This window comes from Glycine soja, chromosome 4, assembly GCF_004193775.1.
Source record: "Glycine soja cultivar W05 chromosome 4, ASM419377v2, whole genome shotgun sequence".
Taxonomy (NCBI): domain Eukaryota; kingdom Viridiplantae; phylum Streptophyta; class Magnoliopsida; order Fabales; family Fabaceae; genus Glycine; species Glycine soja.
Genome location: NC_041005.1, coordinates 16,984,741 through 17,007,047, shown reverse-complemented (window position 1 = coordinate 17,007,047; position 22,307 = coordinate 16,984,741). Strand labels below are relative to the sequence as shown.

General features: G+C 32.3%; 2 protein-coding genes across 3 annotated transcripts; both read left to right on the top strand.

Annotated features, from left to right (window-relative positions):
• The first annotated feature begins 3,620 nt into the window (after window positions 1–3,620).
• Window positions 3,621–9,887, top strand: LOC114409447. Of its 2 annotated transcripts, none has more exons than XM_028372912.1 (7): window positions 3,621–3,728; window positions 5,887–6,062; window positions 6,222–6,367; window positions 6,861–6,951; window positions 7,438–7,950; window positions 8,366–8,703; window positions 9,395–9,887. In XM_028372912.1, exons 2-7 carry the CDS (start codon window positions 5,900–5,902, stop codon window positions 9,551–9,553), a joined length of 1,410 nt encoding a protein of 469 aa, XP_028228713.1. In that variant the 5' UTR covers window positions 3,621–3,728; window positions 5,887–5,899; the 3' UTR covers window positions 9,554–9,887. The 2 variants fall into 2 exon arrangements, with proteins under 2 accessions (XP_028228713.1, XP_028228712.1); XM_028372911.1 differs by having other exon boundaries at window positions 5,875–6,062.
• Window positions 9,888–18,562: 8,675 nt separating this feature from the next.
• On the top strand, window positions 18,563–19,498 carry LOC114410623. Its single transcript, XM_028374581.1, has 2 exons — window positions 18,563–18,686; window positions 18,807–19,498. The coding sequence occupies exons 1-2, from the start codon at window positions 18,563–18,565 to the stop codon at window positions 19,496–19,498; spliced, it is 816 nt and encodes a 271-aa protein (XP_028230382.1).
• The last annotated feature ends 2,809 nt before the right edge of the window (window positions 19,499–22,307 follow it).

Genomic DNA, 22,307 nt, shown 5'->3' with positions numbered 1-22,307 from the left:
GGTCCTATATGAGTGTGTTTAACAATACATTTCAACTAGCTTCTAACTTTTTTTGTAAGTTGAAAAGTTTGTTTGATTGTTTGATTGTTTGGTGAACTAACTTTTTTAGTAGCCTTTTGCATTTTGTAAAATGTTTTTTGAAGTAACGTTTTTTAAAGCGTTAGCTTCTAGCTTTTTATATTATTTTTTTGTCTTTTTTACTTGAACATTTATTAGATTTCCTTTTAAATCTTTTCTATTTAAGGTGAAATTTTATTATTTTTACCTTTTTATTTATATGATATTGATAGCAATATATAATATGTTTATGTAATTTTTTTTATATTTTATAAATAAAAAGCTATAAGTTTTTAATGTTAATTTAATGCTAAAATTACAAATAATACTACAAAATATATTTTTATGAAGAAAATAAAATTAAAATTTGTATAAAAACATAATATAAATATGTTCATTTGTGTAATTTTATATTATCAATTACTTCCACAAATAATTTTATCAAACACTTATGATTTAATATGATAAGTTTTTAACTTTGAGTTAGTTTTGCCAAACATAATCATAAAAGAAATAAAAGACAATATTTTTCTAGTTCTAATTATAAGAAACATAGGATTACTTTGTTAAATTTTCTTGTTATCCCTAATTAATTGTGAGATCTATTAATGCTTAGGTTTTTTGAATCCAACCTGGCCTGGTGGGCTCATTGGACCAATCCAAATAGACTCAGTTCTATTTGGGCCAACATTGTTTTAGTTTAGCTCAACTTGGCCTGGCATGCCAATGGGCCAACTTGACATGCCTGATCCATTTTGCTAGCTCTAGTGACAACCTTATCATGTCATGTATTTTGAGTTCAAATTTTGTACTAGCTTACCTATATATATTTTGTATTTTGAATTCATATAATATATAATAATATGTAAATCACATTAAGACAATTAATATAAAAAGTTATTTTAGTAAATTTTATATTATTTTAGTAAATTTTATATTAAAAAGGTTATCAAATAGTGAACATGATAAAAAAATTGTATAGTAACTCAAGTATTTGTCTTGTGTTGTTTTAGAAATCATACCAATGATGATTTTGGATTAGTTGATACTTTAAAAGTTTGACAGTAAATAACCATTAAACTCATTATAAATATAAGGGTGAAGAGAAATATTAAAAACACACTCTACTACACACTACTTCAAATATATTTTCTCTTATCGGTTATGTTACCCAAAACAAAACCTACGAATACTCGAGATGGTCGCAACAAACGAGAGAGAAAACGAGAGTAAAGAGACAAGTAATTCTCAGCAGAAGAGGGACTCATGCATTAATCAATCATGAACATACAAGAGTTGATAAATACAATGTATTTATATCTATAGACTCTAACAGAAAATAATTATTTCTGTTATAGAAGTTATAACAGAAATTAACCAATTAGCTGAGTACAATTTCCCTTGTCTACCCCGGTTGTCCAAACCATGATCTTCCAGCCACACACAACAATTCTCCACCTTGGCTGGACGTCATGCTCCTTCAACCTTCATGATCTGCACACAATGTTTGAACTTAGGCCCTGGTAGTGCCTTCATCAATGCGTCTGTTGGATTGTCTTTAGTGTGGATCTTCTCGACAACTACTTCCCCCTTTGCAATAACCTCCCTCACAAAGTGCAACTTAACATCAATGTGTTTCATCCTCTCATGGTACATTTGATTCTTGGTCAAGTGAATGCCACTTTGGCTGTCACAATACACCTTAACATCCTTCACCTTAGTATGCAAGCTCGTTGCCATACCCTTCATGCACACAACCTCCTTGATCGCCTCAGTGAGAGTAATGAATTAAGCTTCAGTTGTGAAAAGTGAAACCACATGCTGTAGGTTGCACTTCCAACTCACAGTGTTACCGTAGAACTTAAACACATATCCGGTAAGTGACCGTCTGGTGTCAAAGCATCCAATATAGTCTAAATCAACAAATCCAACCACATCGTCCATTGAGCTTTCATGCTTGGCATACAACAATCTTGCCTTGCATGTTCCCTTCAGATATCTGAAGATCCACTTCAAAGCTTCCCAATGATGGGAAGTTCTTCAAATCTTTGTGGCAAGTGCAGGCTCCACCTTCGAGTTTGCATTTTGCATGGAGCGAGGGAAACACTTGATAAACTGCCTTCGAGACAAAATCTCAAGAGGAGTTCGGTGCTAGTTGGTGACGAATCTTTCTTGTGCCCATTCTGCGGCAGAGTGGAGGAGTCAATATCACATTTGCTTGTTACATGTTATGAGTCGGACAAAATTTTGGAAAACTTGGTATAACTGGATGGGGATATCTATTGTGATCCCAGATAATATACAAGCGCACTATTGGAGTCATTGGTCATTATGTTTTGGGAAAATTGCTAGGAAGGCATGGAGTGTGGTTTGGGTAGAAACGTTATGGAGTTTATGGACTATGAGGAATCACATGTTGTTCAAAGGGGGAGTGTTGTCATTTGAAGAAATTCTAGATAACCTGCGTCTGAAAATCATGGTTGTGGTTACGATACAAGCTTAAAGGTTTCCATTATTCGTTTTTTGAACGGATAGAGTCTCATTTTCTGTGCCTTAGGAACCTTGATGGAGTGGTGAACATCTGATTTAATATCGGGTGACTGACTACCAGTAATGACAGATTAGAAGGCGATGCGGATTTGATGCAGTTATTGGCTCGAAGGTGGCTAGTTTCGCTGGTGCTTGTTTGGACGACTCGTGTTGGTTTACGAATCTATGATCCTGTCTTGTTTTATTATTAGGCTTTGCATTGTTATTGCTAGGATGTCCATTTGCATCTTTATGTATGCTTGCATATGGGTATACATTAAGATTCATCCGATGGGATCCGTAGGATTTGTAGTTGTTACTTTTTGGTAGGCTTGCTTCATTTACATATGCATTACGTGTTCTGGACCTGTACATGTCTTGCTCGTAGCACACCTTGTGATGTTTTATATATAATATATATCTTCGTCTATAAAAAAGAAATATATATTTTCAATCCTATATTTTTGGGAAAATTTGGTTTTAGTCATTGAACTTCACTTGATCCATTTTTTCCCTCGAACTTTAATGATTCTCGTCCCTTCTCGTGACAAAAGTCGTCTGTGTTGAGGGATACACACTTTCTAAGGTTCAAGAACCAAATTGACCGAGATTAAAGTATGGAAACTAATACCATTTTTTTTATGCCAAAAATACAAGAACTAAAACACATGTTGTACCCTAAATATAAATTCTCATAGTATACGAGAACTTTCTTTTAGAAATGATTCCTTTTTTAGAAGCAGGAATTATTCTTAAACAAGAGTAGTGATTTATGATTTATTTTTTAATGATTCCTTTTTAGAAATGTGGGTTTTGGGCCTTGCAAATAGCAAGTTATGGCCCATCAAGTTGGACCGCAGCATGACACTTAGCATGAGTTTCAGAGCTGTGTGCTTTCCTTTTCCCCACGTGTCGATCTTTTCACCGTCGATCGGTAAAGCTACATCCAATCGCAGCCGTCCACTGTGATCCTCTTCTCCTGTTTTTCAAACTCGAGTATATAAGCAGAGATTCTCTCACACAAAAACAACGATAATCCCCGTTGACCCCTTTTCGCTTCTCTGACTCACTTCTCTGTGTGCTAGAAAGAGAAAGTAAGAGAGAAGAGAGAGAAAGAGAGGGAAAGGGAGAGAAAATCATAGGTGCGTTTTTTATTTTATTTTATTTCATTTTTTTTACTAGTTTCTTTTTCTGTGTGAAGTTGTTTGAATTATGGGTTTGCCTAATGCGGTTCTAGCTGCTTTGTTTTGATTTTTTGTTTTTTATGTGAATTGGGTTCTTCTTCTGCTTTGATATTGAAAGAAAAAAAGTTTAAGTCCCATTTTTTTTTCTCAATGAGGTTCCAGTTGTTTTGTTTTGATTTTGTTTTGTGAATTGGGTTCTTCCACTCTGTCACGTTCAATACCTGCTGGTCGCGTATTTTGTTTTGTTTAAGATTATCGACAAGGAGAAAATTGAAGTTTCTCTCTTTGTGGGTTTCCTTTGTTCTGATTTGGTTATGTGAATTGGGTTCTTCTTCGTCGTCGTTGTTGTGGTTTGTGATTCGTGATTCTTAAAGCTTATAGAAAAAGCAAAAAATGTTTTTGTCTTCCTGGGTCGTTGTTCTTTTTAATTTTCTTTGGGGTTTGAGGTATTTGGAAGTCTTGTCCTGGGTTGAATCGAAAACCGTTAGTGAAACTGATTCAATTCAATTGTTTCTTTTCTTGATGTGTCGAATTGGGGTGGGTTTTGTGTTGTACCTTGTCCAGGTGGAAAATAGAGAACAAGACAATAAAACTCGTTCATAACTAACCCCAAACGCGGTCTTTCACGTGTCACGTGATTTTTTTTGCTTGTGGGTTTTGTTGTAGCGTCATCACCACCACCTACGCCATTTTCGCCATTCTTTGGGGATTTTCTTAGCTACACGATTTCAGTTTCTTATCGAATTTGGGATTGTTTTTTGTTTTACTGTGGGTGCGGGGGTCCTGGTTTTGGTTTACCACTGTTCTGCTTCTGGTACCTGTATTGGGTATTTCTTGGTTGTATTTTCAGTTTCCTAAATGTTTATTTCAGAGTGCATTTAATTTTTTGGGTTGTCATTTAATTTAAAGTGAATTAAATATTTAAATTTGGGATTTGCTACTTTCTTTTTTAGGAGTACAATAGCAAGTTATTATACTTTTAAGTGCTAAAGTACTCCTTCTGGAAAAACGAGTATAATCCTACAAGGGTTTGCTGATGTACACTCACTTTCTTTCTTTTAGAAAAAGTACATAGGTGTTAAAGTATTCCTTCTAAAAAACGAGTATAACCCGATATATACTTACTTGTTTTAGAAATGTGTTAGCAAGCTATACATTGATTATATTTATTAATTGTAGTTACAATAAATATTAAATGTATGCATAAATAGAGTTTATATAAAAAAGATATAAATATATTATTTTAATGATATTTTTATTTATCTGTTATGAGCCCTTCGTTCACAGCCATATGTTGTCTGCTAATTTTGCCAAAGAGAGCCATAGTGATAATGTGTTTTAATTTAAGTGATTTATTTTTAGTTTTAAAAGTCTTTTCTCTTTAATAATTTCTATTTAAAAATAAAAATAAAATTATTAATAATAAAGACATCCCCTACTGTACTTTCTTCTTCTTAATATAGGTGATTTTGCTATTGCTTAACAATAGCAATATTATTTTCCCTTATACATTTTGTTTTGTTTTAAAATTTTTCCTGAAGTCAAAATTTCCCATGGGAAACTTGTGGGTGTGTAAATTTTTTCTGGACATTGGGTGGACAATTTATTTTTGGTGAGGCCTAGGTGCCACAGGATCCTGTGGGTCTAGCCGAGGGCACCCCATTAGGTGCCCCTAATTGAATTGGGGGATGAAGAGCAACCATAGGAATTAAAGTAGAGCTCATGCTAACTGAGCTGCTGGCAAGGGGATTGGGAGGTGGAGTGTGTGAACAATTTCTGTGCATGCCATTGTATACTAGATTAAGCCTTTAAAACCTTCATGTGAGTCATATAGTTGGATAAACCTGTTAGTTCTTTATGATTATAAAAGTGTATTACTTATTAGGGTCCCATAAATTTTGGATTATTTGAGAGATTTTGGAAGTTAACTTGCTACTGTATGCTAATATAGAAAAGCATGAATGCTGATGCAGATTAGTATATTCTCCTATGATCCATTTTGAATTTCATTTTATGCATATATGTTTTGTATGACCTGCATTTTGTTTTTGTTTCTTCGAGTTAAAAGAAACTAAGAACTTTCAATTGCTTGAATTAATTTTAGACTATGCTTCAGAAGTCCAGATTCAATGCCTGCTGTTAAAATGAAGGCTAAGGCAATTGCAACCTGCAAAAAAGATGGGAGCTATCCTCATGTGTCTCAGAATTCAAATAAAATATCTAAATCCACCGTTGTTAGAGTAACTAATGAATTGGTAAATTTAGCTATCTCCAGCCAAACATCTCAAAATGGTAAGCCTTAACCTCAACAGATTGAAAGGACAGAAAATGACTAAATAGAAACTATTATAGCATTGACGCAGTTTTTTCCCTGAAATCTTTTGGCATTCAATTTAGAACATACAATGTAATCAACGTCTCTCATTCTTTCATTGGACATGTTTGGTGTAGATTTTTGCAAAAATGAAGAATATTCTATGGATCTTGACAATAAAGGAGACATGGGCCAGCCCTCTCTTTCATTCAATGGATGTACAGATTCAATGGAGCAGACTGATATTTCATTCAATGGATGTACAGATTCAGTAGTAGCAAGGGTAAGACTCAGTTTTGATATGCAAAGTTTTGATCTGTTCCTTTATTTATTTATTTACTTATACATCTAGCTTTCTGGATTCTATCCTTAGTAACCTAAGATTCTGTGTACTGCACATGTGTTTAACTATTTCTGAGTGTTGCATCTGATTACTACTTTTGCTCAAAACATTAAATCCTGTCCTTGAATTACAATTGTTTATCTGTAAGAAATAAAAATATTTTGCACTTTCACTTTTGTCTTGAAAATATTAGTTTGGGAGTTGCAGTTGGGATAGCTAGATTGAAGTATTTTCATATTTTATCCACTGTGGAAATCTAATTTATGATTCTATTGTACCAATTGGTGATTATAAACCACTAACTTTTTTATAATTTGTATGCCTCGAGTTTTCTATTCAATGAATATTGGTTCTTGCAATATATGAAAAAAATTCAAAATATGAATACTATTTTTGGTTGACATTACTTACTATGATGGCTTGTTTATGGCAGGATTCTTTGTCATCTTCTCTTTCCCCAGATTCAGAAGCAATTTTGCCTTATAATGGGCTTAATTATGCCCATTGTCAGCAATTTGAAACAGGTACCCGCTTGAAACCATACTAATTAAAATATTGTTTTTTCTTTTTGAGATAATAAATAAACTAGATTAAAGAAGCAATGGACAATACAAAAGTTGAGGATGAAGCATTGTCCTGGTGAAACCAAAAGATAATAAGCTATTAATTGACAAAGGTTAAATACATCCTTCTGATAAAGCCATCCTATCCTTTGCTTTGCTAACGAACAAGCTCTTTGGAAAGAACTAATAACCAAAGCACCATAATTTGGACAAAACAAAGATTTTTGGCCCCCACCAATAATTTCTGAGATTAGTAATTGTTCTTATAGAATTCAGGACTTGTGAACTTTCAAAATGCAGTGACCTAGTTTTGTGAAGCTATATTGAACTTAGAACCTAACCAATGTAAATGTTAAACGGCTGCATTAATATACTTCTAGCATATCCTTTTCTGATACTTACTATAATTGTAATTATTATTATTAATTTCCCTTCATCTCATTGCAGTTAATAGGGAACAGTTCACATGGGAACCTCAGCTGGATGACAATTTCTTCAGCACTTTCCAAATGTTTGACCTTGACTCTGCATATGAAACTGGGTTTCCCATTGATGGGCTAACTTTATTTGATGACAGCCAAAGCTATTATAACCTTTCTGATCTTCTATTTCCTGGGACAAATTTTACCATCCATGGCACTGAGGAAAATATGGAGTATCCCACTCTCAAGGAGACAATAGGAGCAGCAGATTTTACTTTTGGAGGATCCTCTATAGGGTTTCAACAGACGTCTGATTCTTCATGGGTTAATCATCTCATGTGCCATCAGGCCATTCCATTCACTGAAGAACTTTCTGTCATCTCCAGTGAGATTTCTTCAGACAGAGTAGATTATTGGGATCAAGAGACATTCATTAAGGGGGTTTTAGAGTTAGCAGATGATGCTAACTCATTGCCTGCATTACTCATCAATGAAACAAGCAAAAGGAAGAAGGTTACCCTTGTCCTTGATTTGGATGGTAATTTTCTTTCATCTTTGCATACTCATATGAATACTGACCTATTCAATGGGGAACTTTTCTGGGAATTATATCTTGATCAATGTGCTTCACCACCAGAAAAATGTAAAGATGGCTTTTCCCCATGGGGCAATGTTTTATATATATTTTATTACTACAGCTATCATTTCTATCAAAGGTGAACTAACTCCCAAAGTTAAACTATTTTGATAGTAGCCATTATCACATAAAATGGAATATCCACCTCTTCTTTCTCGCATCTTCACTGTTATTTCTTTCAGTTTACTTTGTATTTTGTCATCCAACATTTGGATATAGGATAAATTAGAGAAATCCTTTCAAATTAGTTTTCTAAACAATTTTTTATGATTTGTGATTTCTTTGACTTTGAACCTTGTTTTATACTCTTCTACAGAAACGCTGATCCATTCTTCCATGGGGCAATGCGATGGTGCGGCTGACTTCACATTTAAGATGATCACAGACAGGGAGTTGACTGTATATGTACGAAAGAGGCCCTTTCTCCAAGAATTTTTGGTGAAAGTATCGGAGATGTTTGAAATCATCATTTTCACAGCTAGTAAACGCATGTATGCTGAAACATTGCTTGATGTTCTTGATCCTGATAAAAAGTTTTTTTCTCGACGAGTGTACCGAGAATCATGCACCTGGAAAGATCGCCGCTGCGTCAAGGATTTGACAGTTCTTGGAATTGACCTGGCAAAAGTATGCATAATTGACAACACTCCAGAGGTATTATTTCCTTGGTCTTTTGTTGCAGGTTTTCAGTTCATTGTTTCTTCCATGAAACAATATTTTTGGTGTTATATCAAGTACTGTATTGTAGGAATACTAAATTTGCTTGTTAGCATCATCCTTTTTAATGCATTATTTTCCATGCAATCTTATTCTTGGGGTGAATTTTATGTTGATCCTACTAAAATGAATGTGGTCCCATTTTTATTCAATGAGATTCACATAAAATTCACCTGTTAATAAAAAGCATGTTCAAAAGAATGTACTGTGAGAATTTCACTTTGAAATTTCTTCAACGAAGCCTCATTTATAGTATTAATTTTCATTTTCTTTTCAATATTCATGAAGCCCCTATATCTTCCTTTTTTGGAAAATACTTTCTTTGGCTTATATCGTGATTATTTTCCAATAGAAGAGTCAAGAGTGCTAGCAACATAGTTTCTAACACCTTCTCTAACAGTATTTACTTTTGGTTAAAATTTATCAGAAATTGACTTATGAAATCACTAGTGAGGTTCTTTAAATAAGAAGTGAATCTCACAAAAATTTGTAATTTCCAATAAATTTTAGTCAAATGGGTGTGTTAGAAAGTGTATTGCTAACATTTCTGTTTCCTGTTCTTTTTTATTTGTTTGGTTGTTCAATGGTGTATGATACTTGAAAATTGAAATGTGTTTTCATGACACAGGTATTCAGGTTTCAAGTTAACAATGGGATTCCTATCAAAAGTTGGTTTGACGACCCCACTGACTCTGCTTTGATGTCTTTGCTCCCCTTTCTTGAGAAACTGGTTGATGTGGATGATGTTCGCCCCCTTATTGCAGAGAAATTTGGGGCAAGGACTTAATTTTGCACTTGTGGTCGCCTTGCCCTTCTTGGAAGCAGTAGATAACTTAATCTTAGGATTCTAGATCTCCTTTCGATAACCCTACCTACCCAATTTTCATAGAAGAGAATGTTACCTAGTTAGGGTTTTTATTTTTTTTTTAGTTACATAGATGCTAGTTCTTTTTAAACATTTTATTTGAGTTTTTGGTGAATATATATTATTTACAAATGGCTATGATTCTATTGTAGCCAAATAGCATATATATATATATATATAAGGAAAAAAAATGTACATAAACAGTGCTATAATTTAAGTTTTGGCTTTTGTTAATGCATGAAGTTAGTTGCTGCCATGTATTATCATTTGGGTCCATGTTTGTCATTTTAGATTATTATGCCTTTAAGTGAAAGGGAACACCAGCATCAAGATTCTTATCATTCGCGTAATTTATAAAAAAATGTGACACTGTACCAAAACATTTTTCGAATTGTAGGAACTAAAAACAATTAAATTTAAATTTGGGAAACCAAAAATAAAAGTGACCCAAATTTAAGAGAAAAAAAAAATTTAAGCCTAATAAATAAATAATCTTTTTGTAGAAAACATGATAACACAAGGGGTTATAACATTATTTTACTAAGTAACCATATCCACGCAACTCATGCGACTGTTTTTGTATGGTATACTGTAATGATACATATATTTAGTTTTAATACAAGCAAATTTGAGTTCTCTCGATGTTTTTCCCTTTATTTTACGGTTCATATAAGAAAAAAGTTATTTGATTACTCATTAAATATTGGTTGTTTTGAAATTTAAATGTTAAAAAGTATATTCATTTGCTGTAAATCTATGTTAAAAAGTTATTTGATTACTCATTAAATATGGTATATTGTAATGATACATATATTTTTGTTTTATTATTTAATTTACTTAATTTTTTAAGTGAATATTTTTATTTAAAATTTGAATTTTATAATATAATTATTTTTAATATAATTATATTACTAAATATAATTAGTTTATTTATGTCATTAAATTTAATTAAAAATGAGAAGACTTTTTGTTTAACAACTTATTTATAGAAGAATATTATATTGCATTATTAATAAAATATTTAAACAATTACACTTGGTTAAGAAAAAAATTAAGATGAAGATAGGTTAGGATAATTGTTTATGTTATGATCATGTTGCAGGTAAATTTCATATTTTTTTTCTACTTTCGTTCATTTTCTTCTTAGTCCATTTCAGTAAGAATGCAAGTTGAAACGGGATGACCTTTTCTTGTTCATATTCTTGCCAAATTGATTCGATTGGCAACAAAAAATAATTGCTAATTAAATATTTTTAAAGATATTTTCAATATATTTTTATTATAAAAAATAGCTCATATTTAGTCGTTATTAGTATCTTTTGGATATTTTAATTTTTTCTTTTCATGTCTACAAGCCAATGAATAATAAAAATATCAATTCTTATCACTTAAGCAAAAAGTAACTGCTAAATAAATATTTTTAAAGATATTTTTAATATAGCAGTTACTACTCTTTGAAATTTTATATCTATTGTATAAGATAGATGCATCAATTATTTTTTTTACTATTTTTTTTAGTTTATTTTAATACTACTAACTAATTTTCTTATTTTTTAATCAATGAACATAACAAAAAAAATATCAACAACACATAAATTTAACTACAAAAGTACATACAAAGTAACTAAAAAATTATACTCTAATTTTATCGAATTTTTTTATTTTTCTTTATCTGTATATTTTTTCTTTTAAAAAATAAAAAACAAAATTATGAAATTTAATTTAATAAATAAGTAATTTTAAAACCAATTAAAAAAATTATATAATATAACATTTATATTTTATAATATTTTAAATTAAAAAAAAAACAAAAAGAAGAGAGAATATTGAGAATTAAATTACAAAGTGGTGTAGATTGAAAAAAAGTAGGAAAGAGAAGATGTATTTAAAAAAAAGCCTCACTTTCTCTATTTTGGTGGACAACTCATTAGTTAGTTAAATAGCTGATGCATCTTGGGTGAAATCATTTGGGGTTTAGGTTTGGGAAATAATCTTTTAGGCAATTTTTTTATTAGAAATTCTAACATGTGGTTGACATCCTAACTATTTGGTAGTATTGGGAGAGACATTCCACACCAAATATTATAATAAATAATGTAATAATCAATGACATAAATTATGGACATTATTCAATAATGAATAATGTTGAAATATCATATTTATAGACTTATATTCTTTCATAGATATGATAATTTAGTATTATTCATTACATGGTGGACATAAATGTAATCATTAAGACTGTAATAAATAACAAACAAATGTGACATTAAAAAAAAAGAAAACACTTCAGTTGAACATGACACTGAAGAAGGTTCTAGGATTTGGAATTTTTAATTTCGATATGGAGATTAATTGTGGGGATTGATTATGGAGAAGAATGATATGCACTCAGATTTTTAATTTTGTTTTACTTGATTTGGGGATGGAGATGAATGATATGCACTCAGATTTTTAATTTTGTTTTACTTGATTTGGGGGATTTTAAACTGTTAGAAGTTGTGTTTAATTAAAAGTTAAAGTATAAAACCAAATTTGCATTGGGTGGCAAAAAAACTACCATAAAATTGCACCACTGTACACAAATAATATTTTTTGAATTATAGGGACTAAAAAAATCAATTTTAAATTAGGGGAACTAAAAATAAAAGTGACCCAAATTTGAGAGACAAAAAAATATATTTAAACCTAATAAATAAATAACCTTTTGTAGAAACATGGAAACACAATTGACAAACCTTAACAAAATATTTATATTGTCTTATGAGAAGTGTATTTTTAAGAGCTTCGAATATAAGAGACAAATGATAAGTTTGAAAACATAATTTTATCAAAACTTTTGCATGAACATGCAAGACAGAAACACAATTCAAGATTAGATAAAAAAAGATAAAGTAAGGATAAAAATCCAATGTTTTTATACTTGTTTGTATTCACCACCCTAGTTCTTGCTTAACCCAAAAGATACAAGAATTATTTTTCAGGCTGGCTCAACACCAAGTAGTCTTACACTTGCCTTTTCAAGCAAATAAACCAAGTATACTTCAAAATAAAACCTCTTCAAACTTCAACATATCTCACATATTTGTGTATGACCTAAGTGCACACATATACTTTATTGTCTCATAGACACATACAATGTTTAATTTCAAGTCTAAAATCTAGCGATATATAAATGGTTTTGAGAGCTAAGTTTCTAACTTAGAGAATTTGGAAAGAATTTGAACTGCTTAGAAAGTTTGTTTGCATATAAGTTTTTCTCTAACTCGAGTTCAATAAAGCTTCACCTATTTATAGGTTTCCTTTGAAAGATAATTGTTGTGACTATAACGACCTTCGTCTTTGTCAGTTGATGAAGATATTTGTTAAAATATTTAATGCTTATCACAAACTTGTCAACTAATTTGATAATTCAATTTGTTCATCTTTTTGTTTTTGCATTTTCATATCTTGTGTAAGTAGATATTAATTTTCAACCATCTTTAACACGTTTGATGATGTAGTAAGTAGCTTTTTGTTAACTTCTTTCTCTTTCATCCTTTTCGGCATATCATATGGAGAATAAAACATACACTCTTTATACAACATATCAAACTATCATAGCATTAAATATTTATAATTGTTGAGACTTAACAATCATGAGCTATTGTTTGCTAAGACAGATATAGACACCATGAGGCTTTCCATCTGATGCATGTTAAGACATAAATTTATAACTTAGCATTTTTTGCTTAAATCAAAACATTTAATGATCCTAATTTGTTTTATGATTCAATACTTTTTTACTACTTAAAACATAAAGAAAAAAACACAAATATAAAATAGCTTATTATGTAACTGACGAAATGACATAATTTCCAAACAAATATCTAAACCAACCATAAGTAAGTGATTGTTCAAGTTCAATAATATATTCCTTTTTCAAAAAATTCTAGTCAAATTGGATCTGAGATGTCATATTATAGTTATATACGACAATACATTTCAACTACTTTCTAGCTATTTTTACTAGCTAAAAAACTAGTTTGATAAGCAAACTTTTTTTAGTAGCTTTTAGCGTTTTTTGAAATGCAACTGTATGTTTTTTTAAATTAGCTGAAAGCTGGAAAGCTAGCTAGAACTTGGAAAACTATCTTATTGAATTATAAGTGTTTGGTAAAGGCTATGTTCGAAAAAACTGTCTACAAGTTAAAAAATTACCTTATTAAATTATAAATGTTTGATAAAACTAACTTTTGAAGTAATTGAAAAGTGTAAAATGACATAAACACAATAAAACCATGATTTATTTAAAAAGGATAATGGAAAATTTTAATAAATACATTAAGGATAAAATGAAAGAAAATATAAAAAGCTAAAACCTAGAAGCTAGTGTTTTAAAAAATTTTATTTCAAGTACTACAGTAAAAGCTACTAAAAAAAGCTACTTTTATCAAACACACTCGAAGTAACATTTTTTAAAACATTGACTATTAGTTTTTAACTTTTTATATTTTTTTTCCTTTTTATTTTTAATATATTTATCAAATTTACTAATTATTCTTTTTAAATAAAGGCTTACTATCAATTTTGATCCATTATGTTTCACAATTATTTTATTTTGATATATTAAGTTTTAAAATTTTCACTTTAGTCTTTTTAAGTTTTTAAAATGCTTAATTTTCCGTCCTTTATTTCGATTTTCGTTAGAAACATCATATTCTGTTAAGTTTAAAATTTTGAAATAATTGATTTAAGATAATGACTGCTGTTGTTAATATCTTTATTTTGTTTTAAAAAATAAAATAAAAAACTAAAAATCCCCACATTCCTCCCATTCCGAGTTTCAATCCTTAGATAGTCAAATCCACCTTCCTCCTCCTTCTTATCTCTATGAGCTCCATTTTCTTCTTCCTCCACTCTTACCCCCACTCCGCCGAGGAGATCCACCAAGCCTGTAAAGCCACACGCTTCTCTCTCTAATGCCACTCCTCCCTCACCCTCAACCTCCAACCTCCTCCTCGTGCAATCCAAGGTGCAATTCGTCGTGGACACCTCTGCAGACAACCACACCTGCTCCACAGCCACCAAGAACGGCCTCCAGGTCCTCCACTACTCCCACCACCACACCTCCTTCGCCACCATCGCCCTCCCCCGCCGCGGCGCTGCCAAATTCGACTACGCCTGGATGGGCGCCTCCCTCGGCTATCAATATGGCTGTTGGAATGGCCTCAAATACTTAAACCACACCTCCTTTGTCGTTGAAACGGTGTCATTTCTCGACTCTCTCACTATTCTCTCCAGAAACGCTCTTAGCATGAAGGTTTCGTACGATCTCTTAGGAAACAACACTGCGTTGTGGAGGCTGTCGGTGACGGAGCCCGACGGTTTCTAGGAGCTGTCTACTGAGGGACTTGGGGTGGGATCACAATATGTTATGGTGGCGGCGGCGCAACGATGGTGCCTAGGGAGGTGATGGCCGTACAACACCACGGAGGAGAGAGAGAGGTGCAGATCGTGACGCCACCGAGGAGAAAGGGACGCCTAGATTTGTTTCAGGACCAAGAAGGTGGTGTTTAGTTTTTAGTTTTTTTTTAAAAATAAAATAAAGATACCACTATCTTAAATTAATTATTTTAAAAATTTTTAAGTTAAGAGAATGGTAACGTTTCTCACTGAAATTAGAAGAAAGCATCAAAATGAGTTACTTTAGAAACAAAGGATCAGAGTCAACTTTTTAAACAATTGTAAAATGTAATGGACGACATTAAATTTTAAATAAATTATATTTTTATTATTTTTCTTTTATTTTATATTTTTCAATTATTTTAATTATTAATTTCACCAAACATTTAATCAACTAACTTTTCAACTTTCAACTACTAAAAACTAACTTTTTAACTTTTAACTAATTTTTCAGCCTATAGTTTTTTGTTTAGAAATTTATTAATTAATTTTGTAAATTGTTCAACCCCAAAATTTCCATTATATCTTTCAACATTTGTCCAGTATAATTTATACCCCAATTATTTAAGAAAGACTTAATATATAATAATATTAATTATTTTTTTATATCCTACCTATTACTCTAATTAATAAAATTTTTATTTTCTCCAAGAGTGAAAATGATGTCTATTTTTTAAGTAAATTTTAAGTTTCAACCTTGTAAATTGGAATAAGAGAACTCATTAAAGTAATCAACTAAATTTATCAATATTTTATACAAATGTCACGGTCATCTTTAAAAAAAAAAAAAAGACTTGAGATTTGAGTGTCATAGAAAAGGGAAGACCCATGGCATGGACTGCAACTAGTTAGACCTTACAAACTTGAACGTTATTAATTAAATAACAATGAAATAAATTTTAATTATGTTTTTGTCGTCTAATTTGTTTTATAGGTTTAATGTAGTTTTTTTAAAGATTCAATTTAGTCTCTTAATTTATTTATTAAATTTAGTTGATCCCTTTATTTTTTAAAGATTGAATTAGATTTTTTACTTTTTAAAATAAGTTTAGTTTAGTACCAATTTTCTTCTATTAATATCAACTCAAAAATTTATTTTTTTTGTTAGTATTTTCTTAATTCTTTTTCTTTTTTCTCATATACATAAAGGATCTTTGGGTGGGGACAAGGTCCTTGCTTGCCTCCCCTAGATCTGTCCCTGTTTGATGGTAAAAGGAAAATGAAGGGAGAGAAAAGTCTGGATAAGTATTGGTGCAACCGAACAGAATTACTCTCAAGCATTAAGCATGCATGCCTGGACTTTGGTCCGTGCATATGACTTTTAAGAAGTTAATTACATGAATATTTTGATCGAGGACTTCTTGCTTGAGGTTCATTATTTACTCGCCTGTTACTTTTAGAGAATCTAGAGTAACATCGTGATTCTTTGACGCAGGTAGATGCAGTGGTCTACTTGGTATGTGCATATGACAAAGGAAATTAAGATTTGCGAGTCTAAAAAAGAGTTAGATGCTCTGCTCTCTGATGAGTTTTTGACTATACTTTTCCTTTCCTTATCCTTGGAAACAAGATAGATATTCCATATGCTGCCTTAGAAGAAGAGTTGCGTTGCGTTACCATTTGGGCCCGACCAATTTCACCAAGGGCAATGGAAATGTAAATTTGTCAGACCCTAATGTTCGTCCTATGGAGGTTTTCATGTGAACTGTGAAGAAAATGGGTAACGGAGATGGTTTCAAATGGCTCTCAGTTTCATCAAATAAATAGTCCATGTAGTAAGAGATGCCTTCATATCCTGTTTCTAGACGCTTATTCCTATAGTTATGCTATAGAAATGTTATTAGTACAAATTGCTGTTAAACTTATTTTGTTCTTGGTACAAAGAAATTGTTGTTAAAAGAAAATGACACTTTTCCCTTTCTTTCACCAATTCATTATAAGCTGCGCAAATGTTAGTTATTTCTGGTGGTTGTTTATCTTTGTTCTAGAAGAGAAAGAGAGGGCTATAATATATACTTAAGGACTCCTCTATCCATTCATGCCAGGAAAACAAACAGTTTATTAAACATTAGCTTCTCTCTATCCCTCCCTCTTTCAAATCTTTACACTATTCATACGGTGTAGGCATGTAGCTAGCTGCTAGGTAGAACTGTGGAGTCTATAATGTTTATCCATCTAATCGGTATCCCGCTAGCCATTGAATTCTCACCATTTTTAATCACGTTTGGGTTGCAATTCTTCTGGTGAAAAAGAAGAATAAAAATATTTTTTGTTATTAATTTAATAACTTATTTTTAAGAAATTCTTTCTAAATATTAATTTTAATATTAGTTTTTCAAAATAGATTTTATAAATTTAGTTTCTTTAAAATTCATTTTTAATCAAACATCTTTTACATGTGAATGGTGAACTAGACGTGAGTTACACTACCACAGGTTTGCAATTGATATCATCGTTATAAAAGAGTAAAATCCTATATCAACGACACGCCCATGATATTTTGACTATTTTCCCCTAAAATATTCACAAGGTTAATTTTGAAAAAGTGCCAATTTTAAAGAAATCTTAACTTTTTTAATATTTTCCAGTTCTCTAAAGTTAAATAAATAAAAACCTTTCAAACATCTTTTTATAATTAGAAATATAAATAGAAATTCATTCTCAGGAAAAAAAGAAATGTAAATTCAATAAGTTGCTAACATATTAGGGATGCTTCTTTAGCCTTGTGCCTTTTTCAAGAAGATAATTGTTCAATCCTTTTTTCACTTGTTGTATCAACATGCCATAATGCACAAACCCACTCTTGCTTTGATTTCTTTGGAAAAACTAGTGGAGAGTTGTCATTGTCATCAATTGTAGGAGATGACATCACTTTGCGCTTTGTACTATAAAGACAAACATCTGGCTTAGTTTGCAATAGGATAAAAAAATTATATATGCTCAACAACCAATTAAGAGCTTCAAGCCTTCAACATTCACTACATATTGACTCCTTCTTCACTTTAGGATGTTGATATATATATACCCAACATTGCTAGTAAAATTAAGTAATGAAAGTATATTGTGAAGAAAATGTATTGTTGAGTAGCGATTAGCCAAAATAGGATGCCAGTATATTAACCAATATGAATGTTGTAATAATCCTGATCTATTTTTGGATAAGTCAGTTAGCTTTCATTTGTTAGAAAGTTAGTTAATTAGTTAGTAGTTTGTTGCTAAAAATAGAAAGTAAGGTGTTGAGTTGTTATTTTCGATTTTATCATTTCAGTCTTTAACAATGATGTATAAATATAGTTGATCATTCAATAAGACTGTTTGAATGAGTTCACACAACAGAAAGGAATAGATTGTGATCAAAACTCTCTCTCTCCAATCTCATACATTTTTCTCTTTTTCTTGCAAGTGTGTGTCAAAGAACTTATATGTTATTGACACTAACAGTGGTATCTAGAACAAAGTTTGATCAAGAAGGGATCTTTAAGCACAACCATGGCTTCCAATGGCCATTTTCTCGCGAATCTCCCAGTTCTCACTGGCAAGAACTTTAGCAGGTGGCAAGTTCAGATGAAAGCCTTGTTTGGCTACCAAGATTTATCCGACATCGTTGAGAATGGTGCAGAAGTTCCAAGAGACAATGCTCAGGCTGGATTCAAAGAATTAAAGAAGAAAGATTGCAAAGCATTGGTGATTCTTCATTAGTGTGTTGATGATACCCACTTTGAGAAAACCGCAGGTGGAACTACTGCGAAAGAAGCCTGGGACACGTTGAACAAAGCTTATGCTGGTGCAGATAAAGTCAAGAAAGTGCGCTTACAAACCCTGAAAAGACAGTTTGAACAACTGCAGATGGAAAAGAGTGAAGGTATTGGAAATTTCTTCGGTAGATTACAAGTTCTTGCTAATTCAATGAAAGGCTATGGTGAGAAATTCACTGATCTAATGTTGATTGAAAAAGTATTAAGATCCTTGAATCCAAAATTCGACGACATTGTGGTTGCTATTGAGGAATCAAAGGATTTGGAATCCATAAGCATTGATGAATTACAAGGTTCCCTCGAAGCCCATGAGCAAAGATTGCAAGAAAGGAATAATTGTAGTACAAAACTTGCTGAAACAGCTTTTCAGGCTCAACAAAACCTGAGGAACTCTGGAAATGAATCATCTAGAGGAAAGAGAGGCAAATTCAAGAACTTAAGAGGAAGAGGGAACTATGGATCAAGAGAGCATTCAAATAAGAAAAACTATGGCAACCAAAGTTCCAATAGAGGAGGACATAATGGAAATCGAGGGAGAGGAGGAAAAAAGACATGGGACAAGAAGAATGCAGATTGTTACAATTGTGGAAAGAAGGGACACTATGCTGTTGATTGCTGGTACAAGATAAAAATCCTACTAATGAGGCTCAATGTGGCCCTATACAAGTAGAGTCCCTTCGAGGAAACAAGTATTTCATAACCTTTATAGATGATCTCACTAGGAAGACCTGGATTTATATGATCAAAAGAAAGAGTGATGTGTTTAATATCTTTAAGAAGTACAAAGCCTATATTGAAAATCAAAGTTCTAGGAAGATTAAAGTGTTGAGAACTGATGGAGGCGGTGAATACACCTCAAAAGAATTCCTAGAATTTTGTGATGAAGCAGGAATTGTACATGAGTTCACACCACCCTACACTCCACAACACAATGGGGCAGCATAAAAGAAGAATAGAACAATTATGAACATGGTCAGGAGCATCCTCAAATGCAAGGATCTACCACAAAACTTGTGGAGTGAAGCTGCTTCCACTGCTGTGTATATGCTGAATAGAAGTCCTTCAAAAAGACTAAATGGTGTGACTCCAGAAAAAGCTTGGTCAGGCATCAAACCCAATGTAAAGCATTTGAGAATTTTTGGTGCTATCTGCTACAAACACATTCCTGACTAGTTGAGACAAAAACTAGATGACAAAGGTGAACTGATGGTATTTCTTAGATACCATGAGACATGAGGGTATAGGCTGTTTGATCCAAGGACCAAGCAAATTGCAATTAGCAGGGATGTGGAATTTGACGAGTTTAAAAACTGGAGGTTGGAACCCGAATCTACAAGTAGGAATGCAAGATTCCTGATTTAAGCAGATTATAGTGGTAATAATGATGTTGTAACAACTTCCACATCTGACCAAGGTAATCTGAGAAAGTCAACAAGAGTGACACAAGTTCCCCAGAATTTGAGAGATTATGAAGTTTATAAAGATGGTCAAATCACTGAAGGTGGTGACCTAGTGCATTTGGCTTTATGTGCTGGTGCTGAGCCAATAAATGTAGAGGAAACATTGCAAGAACCTCAATGGATTCAAGCAATGAAGGAGGAATTAAGCTCAATTAAGAAGAACCATACCTGGGATCTTGTGAATCTCCCGAAAGGGAAAAGAGCTATTGTAGTTAAATGGGTCTTTAAAGTGAAGAAGAATCCCAAAGGAGAGGTGGTCAAGCACAAGGCAAGACTAGTAGCAAAGGGTTTCTTGCAAAGAGAAGGTGTGGATTATGGTGAAATTTTTGCTCCAGTAGCAAGGATTGATACAATAAGGCTTGTAGTTGTAATTGCAAGTTTGAGAAGGTGGCCAATGCATCAATTGGATGTCAAGTCTGCTTTTCTAAATGGTCTTCTTGAAGAAGATGTGTTTTTTGATCAGCCTCTAGGTTTTCAAGTTGATGGCCAGGAAGACAAAGTGTACAAATTAAAAAGGCCTTGTATGGCTTAAAAAAATCTCAAAGCTTGGAACAAGAAGATTGATGGTGTTCTCAACCAGATTGGGTTTGAGAAATGTATTTCTGAACATGGTGTCTATATTAAAGGAGAGACTACTGCAAATTTAATCCTATTGTGCCTCTATGTGGATGATCTATTGATCACTGGGAGCAACATGTCATAAATCAACAAAGTCAAGCAGCTGTTGATGAAGTAATTTGAAATGACTGACCTGGGCCAACTATCCTATTTCCTTGGCATTAAATTCAAGGAAACTGAAGTAGGTGTGGTGATGCATCAAAGTAAATACACAACTGACATGCTTGTGAGGTTTCAAATGAGCAATTGTAATCCAGCTGCAACTCCAGTTGAAACTGGACTATTGATGAGCTTGAATGATGAAGGAGAACTAGCAGATGCTACCTTGTACAGACAAATAGTTGGCTCACTCAGGTATTTGTGTAATACAAGACCTAACATAGCTTATAGTGTTGGAACTATAAGCAGGTTTATGAAGGCACCTAAGATTTCGCACATGATGGCTGCAAAGAGGATCTTAAGATTGGAGGAGGGACAAGGATGACAGGAAGAGCATTGTGGCCTATGTGTTCATGTATGGTGGAGCTCTAATCTCCTGGAGCTCGAAGAAAGAAGATCCAGTAGCATTATCTACTTGTGAAGCTGAGTATATAGTAGCTTCCCTTGGAGCATGTCAAGGTCTGTGGTTGAGAAAAATGCTGAAAGAAATGAAGATTCAGAAGAAGGAACTAGTTTGCTTGCTGATTGATAATAAGTTAGCAATCAGTCTTGCTAAGAACCCAGTAGATCATGGGAACAACAAGCACATTGATACGAGGTATCATTTTATCAGGGACAAAGTTAACAAAGGAAAGATCAAGCTCATCTATTGCAAATCAGAAGATAATCTTGTTGATTTACTGACAAAACCACTAAAGAAAGCCAAGTTTGAAGAACTGAGAAGTAAACTGATGATTAAAATTGATTGAGGATCAAAATTAAAGGAGGGTATTGTAGTAATCCTGATCTATTTTTGGATAAGTCAGTTAGCTTTCATTTGTTAGAAAGTTAGTAGTTTGTTGCTAAAAACAAAAAGTAAGGTGTTGAGTTGTTATTTTTGGTTTTATCATTTCAGTCTTTAACAATGATGTATAAATACAGTTGATCATTCAATAAGACTGTTGAGTGAGTTCACACAACAAAAAGGAATAGATTGTGATCAAAACTCTCTCTCTCCAATCTCATACATTTTTCTCTTTTTCCTGTAAGTGTGTGTAAAGGAACTCATGTTCTTGACACTAACAATGAAGACTTTATAATCACACAACATAAAGGAATAGATTGTGATCAAAACTCTCTCTCTCCAATCTCATACATTTTTCTCTTTTTCCTGTAAGTGTGTGTAAAGGAACTCATGTTCTTGACACTAACAATGAAGACTTTATAATCATTGTTAGTAATCATAGAAAATTATTTGATATA

Bases quoted from the DNA above. Each gene is read 5' to 3' on its own strand.
- LOC114409447 (XM_028372912.1), top strand. From the start codon at position 5,900: ATGCCTGCTGTTAAAATGAAGGCTAAGGCAATTGCAACCTGCAAAAAA. The intron at 6,063-6,221 runs GTAAGCCTTAAC...TGTTTGGTGTAG, and splicing joins CAGCCAAACATCTCAAAATG to ATTTTTGCAAAAATGAAGAA. The intron at 8,704-9,394 runs GTATTATTTCCT...TTCATGACACAG, and splicing joins TAATTGACAACACTCCAGAG to GTATTCAGGTTTCAAGTTAA.
- LOC114410623 (XM_028374581.1), top strand. From the start codon at position 18,563: ATGGCTTCCAATGGCCATTTTCTCGCGAATCTCCCAGTTCTCACTGGC. The intron at 18,687-18,806 runs GTGCAGAAGTTC...AGAAAACCGCAG, and splicing joins ATCCGACATCGTTGAGAATG to GTGGAACTACTGCGAAAGAA.